This window comes from Schistocerca piceifrons, chromosome 1 (assembly GCF_021461385.2).
Source record: "Schistocerca piceifrons isolate TAMUIC-IGC-003096 chromosome 1, iqSchPice1.1, whole genome shotgun sequence".
Classification (NCBI taxonomy): domain Eukaryota; kingdom Metazoa; phylum Arthropoda; class Insecta; order Orthoptera; family Acrididae; genus Schistocerca; species Schistocerca piceifrons.
The window spans coordinates 366222008-366240229 of NC_060138.1; the positions used below are offsets into that span (position 1 = coordinate 366222008).

The 18222-nt window shown below is 39.9% G+C and overlaps 1 protein-coding gene across 4 annotated transcripts in view; it reads left to right on the forward strand.

Moving 5' to 3' along the window:
* Positions 1–18222, forward strand: part of LOC124786008 (ribosome-releasing factor 2, mitochondrial) — a 254049-nt gene that overhangs the window by 203569 nt on the left and 32258 nt on the right. For all 4 annotated transcript variants that reach the window (XM_047254229.1, XM_047254228.1, XM_047254231.1 and 1 more), the window contains one exon: positions 1988–2187. In XM_047254229.1, the coding sequence (XP_047110185.1) occupies positions 1988–2187 (200 nt within the window). The remainder of the gene's footprint in view (positions 1–1987; positions 2188–18222) is intronic.

Here is an 18222-nt window from a genome sequence, read left to right on the forward strand (position 1 = left end):
TTACAAATTTCTTTTAACTTGCTTTCTTGACTCTTAAATGCCAATTAACATCAGAAAACTGAGTTTGTTTTCATTGTACATGGAATATGCTGGCCAGTAACAATATAAATGGTACTCTGTTGTCATGCGACAGTTGTTTAAGCCACAGAGATGGCCCTTATTGTTATATGATGGGTTGTTTTTTATTGTTTGGTAGAGAAAAATATTGCACATCTCCCCCACTCCCAAATAAACTTCAAACAGGATAATCCACACACAAATAATTGGGAATACACTGTATGTTATGTATTAAACCTTTGTACACAAATATGATGTGTACTATATACCTTTGTCACAGTATGACATTTGTAAAACCCGTAATTTGATAACTATATCAAAAAGAAATACAAATAAATAAATAAAATGGGGGTTGTAAACAAAAATGTAACCCGTATAGTGACAGTCTGACCCAGAGAGATATATAAGAATAAACTAAGATATTTTGTAAGTTGATTGGGAGGTAGACTACCATTTAGGAAGAGGAGTTTTGGAAACCTGAATGAGATTTTCACTGTGCAGCGGAGTCTGCACTGGTATGAAACTTCCTGGCAGATTAAAACTGTGTGCCGGACTGAGACTCGAACTCCGGACCTTTGTCTTCTTTTCATATCAGCGCACACTCCGCTGCAGAGTGAAAATCTCATTCTGGAAACATCCCCCAGTCTTTGGCTAAGCCATGTGTCTGCAATATCCTTTCTTTCAGAACTGCTAGTTCTGCAAGGTTCACAGGAGGGCTTCTGTAAAGTTTGGAAAGTAGGAGACGAGGTACTGGCAGAAGTAAAGCTGTGAGGACGGAGTGTGAGTGATGCTTGGGTAGCTCAGATGGTAGAGCACTTGCCCGCAAAAGGCAAAGGTCCCGAGTTTGAGTCTCGGTCCGGCACACAATTTTAATCTGCCAGGAAGTTTCATTTTTGGGAACCTATTCCTCATTTCAGGACACAAGAAGAGATAGTCAGAATCATGATGAAGGATGCAATGAAGTTGCTCTAATCAGGAATGATGATTTGAAGTGAGAGAGTGTTCCTTTGTGGCAGTTCAGTGAGGTCTGGTTGAATTATTATTATCATGACAGGATACAATAAGGGAGATCTGTTTGTGAACAAGAGGCTGTTGTAAGGATATGGGGTGAAGGGGTTAATTAATTTTTCATGGTGGGGAGTTATTAGCAACACCATACAATTAATGAGCTCTCTATTTAACACTGGGTTTTGCCCTGCAGCTTTTGCATCTCACTCAACAAAAATACAAACAGACCAGTTCACTAAGTACCTTCACACTGCCTTCAGGTACTGTGCTGAATTACAATCTTGTGAAAGAAAGACAGCAGCTGGCAGCGCTTACCCAGCAAAACTTAATTTGTGTGTGCAAGCATGTGTTCATGTGCTTGTATGTTCTCTCAAAGACAATACATGTTTAAAATCTGAGCTATAATGTTTGTTTATAATTCTGTCTAATGCTCACTGCTTCCCCTACACAGTAACTGATTCACTTTTCTCATACTAGGTTTTATATTCCAAACTGGAGTTTTTATAAGAAGGAAAGTTGCTACTCACCATATAGTGGAGATGCTGAGTCGCAGGTAGGCACAACAAAAAGACTCTCATAATTAAAGCTTTTGGCCATTGGCCTTTGTCAACAATAAAGACACACACACACACACACACAAACGCAGCTCACACACATGACGGCTGTCTCAGGCAGCTGAAACCACACTGTGTGTGTGTATGTGTGTCTATTGTTGACGAAGGTCAATGACTGAAAACTTTAATTGTGAGAGTCTTTTTGTTGTACCTATCTGTGATTCAGCATCTCCCCTATATGGCGAGTTACAACTTCCCATCTCATAATATTGTTACTTTCCATCCTGGATATTCCATTGTTTGAAACTAGAAATTTTGTTATGTGTTCATATTTATATTTTCTAATTACATAAAATTAATAATTTCAGGAAACAAACTGCAGAATGTCACAATTACATTGTCATTGACCCCTGATGCTGAAAGAAAAGGAAACAGCCAAGATTTATTGATTTTTGACCGGAGTCCTGATAGTGCAGCAAATATAGATTCAATTCCTTTGAAGTATATACAGCCACTCAAACAAGGAGCAGTTTCTGGATTGGCACATGGACCCAGGTTAAACTGTCCAGTAAGTCCTTCCTTTGTCTCTCTACCTGTTTTCTAATGTTTGGAAAATAATTGAATGCATGTCTGTAAAATGTCCCAACGTCTACCTAACTAAAAGACAAACACATGCAAAGACATAAAATTACTGTCTTTTAGAACCTATAGCTCTCTCTTCCATCAGGTAAAGATTATAGGAAAATAGGTTGGCAAGGCTTAAAAATACAGGAAGAGTTACAGAATACATCACTCAGGACTTTGTTTCAAGGAAGAGTTACCAGGCTGCACAAGAACAAAAATGGATTATTGACAATGGATGAAATTTGAAAACCTGAGTACTGAAATGGCAAAGAGGGTATTAGCCAAGCTCAATATGAATGTTAATATGAATCAAATGAGATAAAAGAAGAGAACAAAGCTAGATATTAGAGGAATTGGATAATAGGGACAAAAATTAGGGAAATCAACAGAAAAGACAAGGAAAAGCTTTGGCGAAAGAAGAATGAAATAGAAGACAAAAATTACCTTAAATTGAGAACAGGCAGATATTGTAGAGAAAGTTCCCATCTGGCATTTTGTTCCTATAATTATCCTATCACAAAGCTGTCATTCACTTTCTTGATGGGATGAGCTAAGGAAAGATATAAAAATGGCATTGAGAAGCCAAAGTGACTCAGAATGTCAGATCACAAGAGATGTAGAAGGCATAACAAAGGAACTGAAAATAACAGTGAATTGTGACTGATGAAATTCAGATCCTGAAGTGTTACTGAGCTTCAGGCAGTTGCCATATCAAAGGTAAAAAATTAATAAATGGAAAATAAACCAGAAATATTAATTTAAAAGCAGATTGGAAGGGAGGAAACTAATGAGAACAGCATCAAATAAACTATAAAATGTAACAACATAATAGTTACTATACAAACATAGCTTTTCCTGGTACATGATAAGGTTACAAAGAGCACTGGAATGTAACCAGGTTGTGATGTAATCCACAACCAACCAATATTTCTGCAGCCAAGTCGCCTGCCATTCTCAGTAGCATCTGCAAGATATACGCTTTATGTGTAAATTTCATCCACAGACGTGAATGTTACAGACTTAAAACTGATGTTGATCCTTGTAATGGTCTTTATCACAGTAATATTTCCAGTGTAGGGAGAGTTTCCCTGACTGTTATAGCTCTCTGGAAATTTTACCAAATCAGTGACAGGCAGGACTAAGGGGAACCTGTAAGTCTCTTTAGAAATTTATTTACTTCTTTTCTCTTATCTGCTACTTCTAAAAAATGTACTCATTTGAAATAATGGCCAAATCATAAAGAAATGATGAAATCCTCTATGTTGAGATATACTGCAAGTGATGGTGACTTTCTGTCATAGATTCGTTTGGTTGTTGTAGGTAAGTTTATCGCTTATATTTATCTGAGTAATACAACACATTCTTGTGGACTGACTGATATGCTACAGCATGTGAGACTTCAAACTGTCAATTCAGATTTTATTTTATTGATTTTCGCATATTTTTACTGAATATTCTAGATTGAACAGCTGTCCATGTATAAGTTAAGTGTAGGATTGCTCACAAAAAAAACTATGTTGAGTAATTCCATATAGACAACTTGATTATATGTGGAGCACAGGTGAGTAAAAAAAAAAAATCAGGAATTATGCCGCAAAATTATTGCACTGTATGACAAACATGCTCCTCAATGCACTGTCAAGGTAAAGAGAGCTCCCACTCCGTGGCTCACCACTGCATTACGCCAGTTAACAAATAGATGTGATGCTGCACATAGGGCCTTCAAACGTAACCCAACTCCCGAGGCGTACGAAGCTTATAGGAAACTCCAAAACAGCACCAAGCAAAGTGTGAGGAATGCCAAAATCAGACATGCCCGCTCTGTCGTATGCGGCATATCAAAACCTGCTGCACTGTGGAAAAAGCTGCGCACTCTCGGTATAGGGAAGCGAAGATCTGACACTGTTTATCAAGCGTCTGCAGAAGAATTAAACGATTTCTTCTCAACAGCTGTAAACTGCCACGCAGTGACAAATTACCAGCCCCAACATATCAATCTCCCGAGAGACAAGGTTTTCCTAAAACATGTCACTACCGGCACAGTACACAAGGCGATTATGAGAATCTCTTCCGAGGCAGTAGGAGGTGATGGAGTGAGCATTGGCATGATTAAGAACTTCGTAGACACTATTATTCCAGTTATCACAGACATCTTCAACCTGTCTCTTGTCAGTAGTACATATCCTACTGAGTGGAAGCAAAGTTTAATTCAACCTGTACCCAAGACTGACAACCCTAAGTCGCCAGGTGACTACAGGCCGACCAGCATACTACCTGCAATATCTAAAGCCCTAGAATACATCGTCCATGAACAGCTGACGGATTACCTGAAAACTCATAACATCCATGACAAATATCAGTCAGGCTTTCGAAAGCACCTTAGTACAGCAACTGCATTAATCAAAGTAACTGATGACATTAAACATGCTATGGACAGACGTGAAGCTACCATCCTAACACTGCTTGACTTTAGCAAGGCTTTTGATACTGTTGACTTTCATATATTACTAATTTCTCAAACAGCACAATACACTGGTTCGACAGCTACCTCAAAAACAGAAGTCAACAAGTCATTTGTGGGTCGGAAAAGTCATCATGGAAAAACGTGCACTCTGGAGTTCCCCAAGGCTCTGTCCTTGGTCCATTACTCTTCTCACTGTACATTAATGATATTTCTTCAGTGATTCACTCCTGCAACTACCATCTATATGCCAACAAAATCCAACTGTACATAAGTGCAAGCCCCAAGAACATTACTGACGCAGTAGCGAGTATGAACGCAGATCTTTGCTCTGTTTCTTGATGGGCACAGAACCTAGGTCTTAAACTAAACCCCAAGAAATCCCAGGTCATACTTATATCTCATCCAAAGTTAATCAGCCAGTACTTTCGCGAAACAGTCCCTCAAATACTCCTCAATGGTACCCAGGCTTTCGAAAGCACCTTAGTACAGCAACTGCATTAATCAAAGTAACTGATGACATTAAACATGCTATGGACAGACGTGAAGCTACCATCCTAACACTGCTTGATTTTAGCAAGGCTTTTGATACAGTTGACTTTCATATATTACTAATTTCTCAAACAGCACAATACACTGGTTCGACAGCTACCTCAAAAACAGAAGTCAACAAGTCATTTGTGGGTCGGAAAAGTCATCATGGAAAAACGTGCACTCTGGAGTTCCCCAAGGCTCCGTCCTTCGTCCATTACTCTTCTCACTGTACATTAATGATATTTCTTCAGTGATTCACTCCTGCAACTACCATCTATATGCCAACGAAATCCAACTGTACATCCAACTACCATACCAAAAAACAGTAAAAGACCTTGGAATAATCTTGGATGAACACCTAAACTGGGAAGAACAAACAGTCACAGCTTGCCAGAAATCACTCCCCTCCCTACATGCAATTAAAAAATTTAGAAAAATATTTCCAACCCATGTTAAACGAAAATTAGTCCAAACACTAGTCTTGCCTAATTTTTACTACTGTGATGTAGTTCAACACGGCACAAATAGTGAAAATTCGAGATGTCTCGAGCTAGTGATGAATGCTTGTGTTAGATACGTGTGCAATATATGGTTGTATGATCATATCAGTCCTTCATACTCCCAGCTAGGTTGGGTACGCTCACATAAGACACGCGATCTCCACACGATGTGCTAACTTCATCGATTTCTTAGCCACTGGTGCCCCCAATACTTATCTTCTCACATTAAACACCTATCATCATTCCACAACCGCAATACCAGATCGGATACGTCTAGAATCTTGGCTGTACCTTTACATAACACAAAATCTTTCTCCATGTCATTCTCCATCTCAGCCATACGACTATGGAACGCGCTCCCCTGTGATCTGCATCTTATCCAGAACCACTCAACATTCAAGATGAAACTCAAAACTTACATATTAGGGATGGTATAGCCACCATTGTTATGACCCTCTCATATGCGCCCCTCTCATATTTTACATATTAGGGACGGTATAGCCACCATTGTTGTGCCCCTCTCATCTCTTTCTTTCTCCTCTCCATCATAGCTTCGAATTTTACCATTCTATTTCTCTTCCTCTAACCTTTATACCTCTTCAATATCTCTTTCACCCCCATTCTATTGTCTTATGTCTCTGCTCGATGAGGATAACTCACAAGCTGCAAGAACATAAAGAGAAAATTCCCAACTAGCAATAGGACTGACATTCATAAAAGAAAAATATGTCATTACTATTATTATTATTATTATTATTATTCTTGATTGTTATAATTATTTTTTTGATTGTTATAATTATCATTGTACTACTGTTATAATCTCTTTTTTTTCTTTAACATTAATACTGTATAACACGTTATATGTCCTTAATGTTCTGTAGAAACTGAAATTCGTTCAATCTGAGTATGCCTGCTTAGGTGTAAGAGAGGGCCTGAAGGCCCTAATCTTGCCAGGTAAAATAAATGCATAAATAAATAAATTTAAATTGTTTGCCAACAGAGGCTTCATCACAAACTCGACTTAAAAAGTTAGAGAACAAACTCGTATATGATTTTAAAAAAGCTACTCATCACACAGAGGACGTACTGAGACGCACGCGTGTGCGCGCGTGCGCACACACACACACACACACACACACACACACACACACACACACACACACACACACACACACATATAGGTTAGCTGTGCAGTCTGAGGCATCTTGTCACGGTTCATACGACTCCCCCCATCGCAGGTTCGAGTCCTCCCTCGGGCATAGGTGTGTGTGTTGCCCTTAGCATAAGTTAGTTTAATTAGTGTGTAAACCTAGGAACTGACAACCTCAGTAGTTTGGCCCCATAGTCCTTACCACAAATTTCCATTTTCCACACACACAAACACACAGAAATTTTTTCAAGCTGTGTCCTTCATAAGAAGTGGAAAACCCATGCATTCACACAAGCACAATTAACATACATGGCCACTGTCATTTCCGGGCAGTAAGGCCCAACTGCAACTGCATCTGAAGTGAGCAGCAATTTATCTGGGGTGGGTAGTGGCAATACTAAAGAGGTGTCGGGTGGGTAGGTGGAGGTATAGCAGGGTATGGCAGGGCAAGATGCCAGTGCTGCTTTGGGAGTATGCAGGGACAATGTGGGGACAGGACTGGGCTGCTACATGCAGCATCAGGCTGTGCTCTTTGTATGTAGGGAGAGGAGGGGAGGAGTGAAGTAGAGAAGGGGAAAGAACTAAGTACTGGCAGGACAGGAGATGTGTGTAGTACTGGAATGGGAGCAGAGAAGGGAATATGCAGTTGGAGCACAAGGACTATCAAAAGTGGATTCTGGGGGTGAGGGTTACAGTAACAAAAGCTATGTTATAGGGAGAGTTTCCACATGTGTAATTCTGAAAAACTGGTGTTGGTGGGAAGAATGCATATAGCACAGGCTGTGATGCAGTCATTACTGTGAAACACACCATGTTGGGCAAAATGCTCAGCAACTGGGTAATCAATATGTCCCTTGACTACAGTTAGGCAGTGTCCATTTGTACAGTCAGTCAGTTTGTTAGTTGGTTGTTGGTTGTTTTTGGGGATGGAGACCAGACAGCGAGGTCATCGGTCTCATCGGATTAGGGAAGGACGGGGAAGGAAGTCGGCCGTGCCCTTTGAAAGGAACCATCCCGGCATTTGCCTGGAGCGATTTAGGGAAATCACGGAAAACCTAAATCAGGATGGCCGGACGCGAGATTGAACCGTCGTCCTCCCCCCGAATGCGAGTCCAGTGTCTAACCACTGCGCCACCTCGCTCGGTAGTTTGTTAGTAGTCAGGTCCAGGTGGTTGCAGTGAAGTTTTTAAATCTCACTGCTGCTTTCACCGGTGGCTTTGCCTATATTAGATGTCTGTGGCACGACTGGAATAAGTGATAGAGAGAGGATGTATGAGATAGGTCTTGCATCTAGATCTATTTCAAGGATATGAGAGCAGAGGTGGAGTATGTTTGGAGAAGGATATGGCATTGGGAATGGCTAGTACTTCGATGGATGACTGTCCTAATACACCATGCACTGTTGGTAATTTTCTCTTTGCCTTTATGCCAGAGGGGACAAGAGTGTGGGTGCATAAAGTCCATGATCACCATTCTTTGTGCCAATGTTCTGGGTTAAATTACAAACCTCAGTGTAGTGTCTCATGAAATGAGTGCTTGCAATATTGTTGATTATTATTTCTGTATCAAATGGGGACATTTGTGCTGTGGTGCACTTCAAGAGTAGGTCATGTGCCATGCCATACAACTTTACCTTCTTATGAGAGGAGTGTCCTTTGTGGCGGCACAGGTATCGGCTATGGGGCTGATGGGTGTTCTATCCCCTACTGAGGTGTGACAAAACACACTTTTACAACACAACAGTTTATTACAGTAACTAAGCAAAGTACACTTCCGAGGGAGAATATCTTCACAACTTGATAACAAAACTGTCTATCTTGAACAGTATTTTGAGGAGCAGGGAAGAAAGTTCGGAATGATCCTATGAGACAAGGAGCTCATAGGCAGTCAGTGGCTACTGTGATGAAGTGATGCCTCATGAGTGGCTATTGAAAGTGCAGTGGCAGATATGACACACACTGAAGATGGCACAACAACTCAGTGGGCAGTGGGAGTTGCAGCAGCCAAGGCAGGCGCAGTTCGTTGCAAGGACTTGAAGCGGTTATTGATCATTCAGAGTCCAGGACATGTCTAGCCTCCTCTGCATCGAGTGCAGACCTATGTACCCATGTACAGAAGGATGCAGCATGGTACCATGTGAGCATGTAACCATGTGGATGTAAAATACTACCTGCTTATAACAGCACTGCATGCTGTGACTCACATGTCATGTAGTGGCGAAACTGGCACTCCCAGATGCTGTAGCAGCTGCTGGTATCACATACACAGTATCTTGCCTCATCTATTTGCTAACAACCTTGTAGGTGTGTCAGGAATGAAACCTGGGCCACTAAAGATAGAGGGAAGTGTCGTGGTGAAACTATGCAGAAGACAGCCCTATATACACCATAGTAGGTGACTGGGGAGGCAAGGCATGGGAGATCTGGTTCTGGACAAGACTGGAAAGGTAATTTCAGTCTGTGAAGGCCTCAGTGAGGCCGTTGGCATAGTTGGAAAGGGACTCCTCATAATTACAGATGCAACAGCTATGAGTAACTAGGCTTTATGGCAGAGACTTTTTGGTGTGGAATGGGTGGCAGCCTTTGAAGTAGAGATATTGTTGGTGGTTGGTACGTTTGATTTTGGATGGAGTTTCTGATGTAGTTGACCTTGAGGTGGAGGGCGACATTGATCTAGATGACAAAGGGGCGAGAATGATTTGAGGTTCTGGAGGAATGTGGATAGGGTGTTCTCACTGTCAGTCCAGATCATGACGAGGTCTGCAATGAAACTGAACCAAGTGAAATGTCCATGGGGTAGCCATGCCGTCTGAGACATCTTGTCACGGTTCATGCGGCTGCCCCCATCGAAGGTTCGAGTCCTCCCTCGGGCATGTTGTCTTTAGCATAAGTTGAAGCAAGTAGTGTGTAAACTTAGGAACCAATGACCTCAGCACTTTGGTCCCATAGGACTTACCACAAATTTCCAATTTTCAAGTGAAATGTTTGGGATTCTGGATATTTATGAAAGATACTTCTCGATGATCTATAAATAGGTTAACATATGCTGGTACCACGCAGGTGCCCATTGCTGTACCATAGATTTGTTTGTAGGTGATATCTTCAAAGGAGAAGTAATTGTAGGTGAGGATATAGTTGATCATAGTGACCAGGAGGGAGGTTGTAAGTTTGGAGTCAGTCAGGTGTTGGGAAAGATAGTATTCAATAGCTCAAGGCCATGGGCACTGGGGATGTTAGTATGTTAGTGTAGAGGGGCTGGCACCAGCAGTGACGAGAAGAGCACTGCATGGTAAAGAAACAGAAACTATGGAGAGTCAGTGAAGGAAATGGCTGATGTCTTGTATATAGTTGGGTAGGTTTGAGTAATAGGCCGAAGGTGTTTATTCACAAGAGCAGGGACCTTCTCTGTGGGAACACTGTAACTTGCCAAAATAGGGTATCCTGGGCTGGGGAGAGGGGGATATATATATATATGGTTCTGGGGTGAATATAAGGATTTGAGGAACAACTGGAGATCCTGCTAGATTTCTGGAATGGGGTCGCTGTGGTAGGGCTTGTACGTGGATGTACATTGCAGTTGGAAAAAATTGTTTTAACATATTTTTTATAATTTATGACCTCATAGGGACTTAAAATCATTTGGAAGCAAGTTAAAATTTGTGTTGAAACAGTATTTGCACGTGTCTGAAGTACAAACAAATTCTTCATGTGGAATTTCCTTCTTGTGTTATGACTGTGGTATGTATTGTGTCCTTCGTAGTGAGGAGGATTGTCAGTTATGACTGTCATAATTGAATACATGCTTTGTGAGGTGGACATCGGTATAAACAATTGTCCAAAATATACTATGGCAAGATCTTCTTAGAGCCACTTCATGCCCAATTCAGACAATGTTTTTATCTTGGGTAAATACTTTTTTATGCTGTAGAATTGACCAAGAAAGGAGTCCACAAATAACTAAAATAATCAGACTTTAAGGTTACCAGCACAGTCTTTTTGAGATTTGGAGGATATTATGTTCCCAGCTAAGCCCGCTATCCATTTGAACATTTAAGAATTTTGAGCAGTATGCTCTCAGTATCTGCCAACCTTTGTGTGCAATAACAATGTACTGTGAGTGTAAGTGGTCAGGATGGAAATGGAAATAATTTTTATGGGGTTTATTGCTTTTGCATTAACTGTGATTCAGTTTTGAGTATCTGCTTGCAACTGGCTGGCATTAATCTACAGAGAGGTGGATATTTAGTTTTAGTCACATTGCCCATATTGTCAGCAAACATTGCCTTGTTGTAGTACAAAGGTAGGTCATTAGTGTATATGAGAAATAGTTGGGGACTGAGGACAGATCCTTTTGAGACCCCATATCATACCTTTCCCAGTCGCTCTCTACTCCTTCTACCTATTTGTTGTTTACGTTTATAAGTATGTTTGGCTGGCTGTCCTGTAGAGAAGATTATAGCCAGTCACTCAGTTGTCTCCTGCTTTCTCCAGAGGTATCATGTGATTGACACAGTTGAAAGGTTTCGAAAGACGACAGGATACACAAACCAGCAATGTCTTTTGTCTAGGTGTTCCTATGTGTCATTTGTGATTGAAAATATGATTTCATTTCGAAATACAAATTAGTTTTTACTCATAATGTGAAGCTGTCAAGATGCTTCACATTCCTGCCATATGTTACTTTTTCAAGTACTTTAGACATTGCTGTCAGAAGGGAGGCAGGATAATAATTTGAAACATCTGCAGCATTGCCTTTGTAAACGAGCTTCATGATTGCAAATTTCAATCAGTGAGGGAGAGAGCTTAATTCAGGGAGACATGAACAAGAATTTTCGGTAACTGATTACAGAACACTTTTAACTGAGTACTTGACTAATTGTGTACATATATTGATATTTTGTTTTTGTCTTTCTTATTTCATACACTGTTATATTTGTTTTGTAAATGCCCAAACAAACAAACTTGTAATACACTGTTGTGAGAATTGTACTTATCTGTTCTAATGGATCAGAGAAATATTTTGTTTTTTTTTTCAGTATTTTAGTGACCTTTTATAAAGAGCCATTTTACCCTATTTTCTCAGCAAAAATTGAAAAATGCTCATTAAAGATTTCTGCCTCCGTATTTTTATTACATACTGTGTATTGTTGTTTTCAGTGTTTATAAAACTGCCTTGGGTCCTACCTGAAAGGGCAACAACAGTCTCATTGCTTATTACCCCAAACAATTTTGGCTTTGTTACTAGAGTTAGTCTTTTGGAGCTGGAATGTAAAATTTAAGATTTCTTAATAACTGTACTTAATATTTTGCAATGTTTTTGTACTGATTTAGCTGGGCTGGGTTGGAATTTTTGATCTGATATATAATACTTGCCTTCATTTGCAGGAAGTATTTACACCAATGGTTATTTGTGGCTTAATAGTGGCTTCCTTACTTGTAGCCCTGGAAATTAATTTTGGAAAAGTACTTTCAGTTATTTGTCCCACTTCACTAGTGAACAAATTATACTTGGAACTTGGAATTTGCATTGCCTTCATCAAACACAGGTCTCCAATCTACTTCTTGGACATATTTATATTTAAACTCCTCAGTAGTTGTCTTATTTACTGTCCAAAATACTTTCCAGTGAGACTCAGTCAGGTGCTTACTAATACTTAGATCATTTGTAGTGAGTTTTTTGTCATCATGATCAGTGTGACCCCTCAGAATTTGGTAAACAATGATGTCAGTTGTCAGAGCTGTTGGTCACATGCATTGGGAAGGGCAATTAGAGAAAATACATTAGTCATCATGAAATGCTTTCTATGTATTTCAGTAAAAAAATATGATTCCTCCAGAAAGGTCAGTGAAAGAACATTAAGTCAACCTGTAAAAGACAATTACCAATGACTGAACATGCAGACCCCAAGTTCTCCAATCTTAGCATTACCAAAAATACTATAACCAAAGTAGACAGTAGCCTTCCAGGCTAAAAGGAGTTCATACACGCTTCTGCGTTTCATGAGGCCATGTCATCCTCTGCGGAGTGTAGGGAGATTCGGATAGTTGAAGATAACTGATTATCTGTGTACTCTCTCTCTCTCTCTCTCTCTCTCTCTCTCTCGTGTGTGTGTGTGTGTGTGTGTGTGTGTGTGTGTGTGTGTGTGTAGCATATTTGTGTGTTTTGAATTGACACTGATAGTGCCTGGGTATCATCAGGGGGGTGCAGAAAGCTATGCGCAGAAAGCAACGTGTTTTCTCAGTTGTGTGCATGACGTCACGGTGGAAGCAGCTGTGCCAAGCAGTACACAGTTCGAATTGTGTGTGATTGTTTTTCTTGTGTTGTTTTGTGTTTGAAGGAGTATTTTGAATGAGTTCTTTCTTCTGAGGTACTCAGTCAACAGCGGAAACAGTCGGAATTCGGGAGTGTTAACGGTTTTTGCTGTAATTGATATTTGATTCGGAACTGAAATAGTTAGCGATAGTGGACAGCGGGATCAACATTGTGTTCGCCAGCTCTATAGTTTATGGTTCGTCCTGTGAAATTCGTATTGAAGAATCTACAAGTGAGTGAGAAAATTAATATTTACAATGCCAGGCTGTGCTGTTACAGGCTGTTTTTCTTACAACCGGAGCACAAAGGGAACTGACGTAATGTATCACAGTTTCCCGCGTAATGAAACATTACAAAAACTGTGGTTGTCGAAATGTTATAGGAAAGACAGTGTAAATGTGGCGCATGCACGAGTATGTTCTCGCCATTTCGCAGAAACAGATTACTTAAGGGATTTACAGTCTGAATTGCTTAATTTGCCCTGAAAAAGAATGCTCAAGCCAGATGCAGTTCCTTCGCGCAATTTGCCGTGCAGTAGTGCGACTGTTAATGTGTCACCCGCAACAGAAGACAGAACCAAACGGTATAAGAAACGAGAACTACATAAGAAATCTCTGGAAACTCTGGAAAAGCTGTCATCAAATAAGAAACATCATAATAAGAGCACATGTACAGATGGCAGTTTTTTTGTTTTGAGACACAGATAAAGTTACTTTGATGAATACTATAGTGGCTTTAGAAAGAAGGAATGCTGTTCTTACAAACAAGTGTGTGCAACTTCGAGCTCTTAAGTAAATTCATTTCAATGCGATTAAATGAATAGTTTCTGATTTATTTGAGCCGAGGTTTCGAATTTCAAGTGTGTGTCAGTGTGGTTGTGATCTGACATTTTACCGATGTGTGAGGCATAAGCTGCGAAAGTAGTGCAGTAGTGCGACTGGTAATGTGTCACCCACAACAGAAGACAGAACCAAACGGTATAAGAAACGAGAACTACATAAGAAATCTCTGGAAACTCTGGAAAAGCTGTCACCATCAGTTTTAACTATAATATTTTAGCAGCAGAAAAGCAGTTTAGACATCTCATTTCTGGTATAAACAAAATCTTCTGCCAAAAACTTGACGTAAACGCACATGCCGTGTCGTCTGCTTGTGAGCGCTTGCTTCCATGCTGACGTCACTAGGCCAGCCAATGGCAGAGCAGAGCGCTTACTGCCCAACCTTCTTATTTAGTAACCTTGGGTATCATAATATATGTAAAGGAAATGAAAGAAGCTTCAACACCTTGTGATGAAATAAAGTCATTACAGGCAATTTGGTTTTGGGAAGGATGAGGATGGAATGCAGATGTGTCCATTTCATAATATGCCATAAATTATTTAGAGAAACCACAAAAAATGTAAATCTGTATGGCCAGAGGGGAGTCTGAACTTACGTCATCCTGAATGTGAGTCAATTGTCTTACCAGTGTTTTACTTTGCTTGCTCATAACATATGATTTTAACTTTATAGCACTTGACACCTCCATGAATCATTGGCCTTGTCACATTAGGTCTTGAGTGGCCTGACAATACAGATAACCATGCTACAGGTGCAACCACAATGGAGGGGTATCTGTGATGAGACAAACATGTGGTTCCTGAAGAGGGAGCAGCAGCCTTTTTATTAGCTGCAGGGGCAACAGTCTGGATGACTGACTGATCTGGTCTTGTAACATTAGCCAACATGGTCTTGCTGAGCTTATTACTGTGAACAGCTGAAAGGAAGGAGAAACTATGATCATCATTTCTCCAGAGGGTGTGCAACTCTTCTGTATGTTAAATGTTGATGGTATCCTCATGGGTAAAATATTCTGGAGATAAAATAGTCCCCTATTGGGATCTCCAAGCAGGAACTACTCATTTGAACAAAGCCATAAAGAAAACCAAAACTCCCAAGTGAGATGGTGATGTAGTTAACACACTGGACTCACATTCAGGAGGACGACAGTTTAAACCCGCATCCAGCCATCATGATTTAGGTTTTTGCATGATTTTCCTAAATTGCTTCAGACAAATGCCAAGATGGTTCCTTTGAAAGGGCATGGCCGACTTCTTTCCCCATCCTTCCCTAAGCCAGTGGAACCGATAACCTTGGTTTTTGGCCCCCTCCCATGAATCAACCAACCAAAGCCAATACTGACATTCTACAGGATGGAGTGGCAAATGTTAGATCCCTTAATTTGGTAAGGAGGTAGAGGATTTAAAAAGTGAAATGATTTGGTTTAAGTTAGATGTAGTGGGAATTAGTGAAGTTCAGTGTGAGAAAACCAGGACTTCTAATCAGCTGAGTAAAGGGTGATAAATTAAAAGTCAAATAATGGTAATACAGAAGAAGATGTAATAATGAATGAGAAAATAGAAATATGGCTAAGCTGTTATGAAGAGTAAAGTGAATGCATTATTGCAGCCAAGATACATGAAGCCAACATCCACCACAATAGTACAAGTTTATATGCCAACCAGCTCCACAAATGATGAAAAAACTGAAAGAATGTATGATGCAGTAAAGGGAATTATTCAGATAATTAACAGAGTGGAAAACTTAGTTGCATTGGGCTTAATTGCATTGGGTGACTGGAATTTGGCTGTAGGAGAAAGACAAGAAGTGAAACCAGTGGGAGAACATGAACAGGAGAACGGTAAGGCAGCAATTACAAAACCAGATTTTAAGCTGAAAGTCATTTCTAGGGGCAACTGTGGACTCTGATGCCAATTTGTTAGTTATGAATAATGAGAAGGAAAGTTGCTACTCACCATATAATAGAGATGCTGAATCGCAGATAGGTAGAACGAAAAGACTCTCACAATTAAAGCTTTCGGCCAGTGGCCTTCATCAACAATAGACACACACACACACACACACACACACACACACACACACACACACACACACACACACACGACTGCAGACTGGGGCAACTGAAACCACACTTCATTTGTGACAGTCTTTTTGTTGTGCCTATCTGCGGCCCAGCACCTCCACTATATGATGAGTAGCAACTTTCTTTCTCGTAATTGTTACATTCCATCCTGGATTTTCCGTTATTTGATTTGTTAGTTATGAATTGTATATTAAAGTTCAAGAAATTGCGAAATGGTTGGAAGTTAATGAGATGGGATCCAGGCAAATTGAAATAACCAGAGATTATTAGCGCAATGTTGGGGCCTTATGTTGGGAAATCAGTCTGCCCCAACTAATTGGAATTGTTAAATAAGCTTTTGAGTGACACCAGCAGAATGGGTATTTGCACTTGTCATGAAGCACCACAGTGCCCTGACTGAGCACTACACGCCATGCACCAAAGTTTTCTCAATGTTTCACAATATTTTACTGCATTGATGGTTTCACCTCGGGCAAGAAACTCAACAAGCAGAAAACAATGCAAAAAATGGTGTTCAGAAGTGGCTGTCTTCACTGGCAGCGTCTTTCTGTGAAGAGGGCATAGAAAAATTGGTTTCTTGCATTGATAATTGTTCGAAGAATGGTGGCAACTATGTGGAAAAATAGTTAGATACTCTTTCTTATAAAAATAAATTTTGGTTTGAAAAAATGTTTTGAGTTTTTTTTTCAAAATAGTACTTACTTTCCGGACATACCACATAGTTGAAGACAAGACAGGAGCTGTAATAATTTGACAGAGCACTGAAAGGTCTAAGTTTAAACAAGGCCTCTGGAATAGACAGTATTCCCTCAGAATTATTGAGATTCTTGGGAGAGCCAGCTATGACAAAACCATTTGACCTGTTGTGCACGATACGAGACAGAAAAAATACTCTCAGGCTTTAGGAAGAGTGTAGTAGTTTCCTTTCCAAAGAAATCAGATGCTGACAGGTGTGAATATCACCATGTTAAGATGAGCTTAATAAACCATGATGCAATATACTGACACAAATTATTTACAGAAATATGGAAAAGCTTGTGGAAGCCAACAGCAGGGAAGATCATTTTGGGTGCAGGAGAAATTCAGGAACACAAGAACACAGACTCTGTGATTTATCTTAGAAAAAGAAAGTCACACATACATTTATAGCATTTGTAGATTTAGACAAAACGTTTCACAATGTTGACTGGGATGTACTTGAGGAAACTCTGAAAATAACAAGGATAAAATTCAGGGAACAAAAAGTTACATACAGCTTGTACAGAAACCAGACTGCACTTCTAAGAGTCAAAGAACATGAAAGGCAAGCAGTAGTTGAAAACGGAGAGAGCTAGGGTTGCAGTCTACTTTGGAGTCATTCTGTCTATACACTAAGCAGGCTGTGAAGGAGTCAAAGGAGAAATTTGGAAAAGGGACTAGAGTTCAGGAAGAAGAAATAAAAACTTTGTTGTTAGCTGATGGTGTAAGTCTGTCACAGATGTCTAAGGACTTGGATGAGCAGGCGAATGGAATGGAAAATGTCTTGAAAAGAGATTATAAGATGCAAATCAATAGAAGTAAAACTATGGTAATAGAATGTATTTGCAGTAAGTCAGGCAATACTGAGGGAATGACATTAGGAAATGAGACACTAAAAGTGGTAGATAAGTTTTGCTATTTGGGCAGCAAAGTAGCTGATGATGGCTGACGTAGGAAGGACATACAGTGCAGACTGGCTATAGCAAGGAAAGCATTTCTGAAAAAGAGGAATTTGTTAACATCATATATAAATTTAAATGTTATGAGGTTTTTTCGGATGTTCTGGAGTACAGAAACAAGGATGATAAGCAGTTCAGACAAGAAGAGAATAGAATTTTTTGAAAAGTGATGCTAAAGAATCATTTTAAAGGTTAGATTGATAGATCAGGTAAAATATGGGGAAGTACTCAATTAAATTTTCGAGAAAGGAAATTTATGGCACAACTTGACTAACATAAGGGCTGGGTTAACAGGACACATTCTGAGGCATCAACGAATTGTCAGTTTAGTGTTAGAGCGAAGTGCGGGAGGCAAAAAAAATGCTGGGAGACCAAGGTTTGAATACAGTACAGACATTAAAC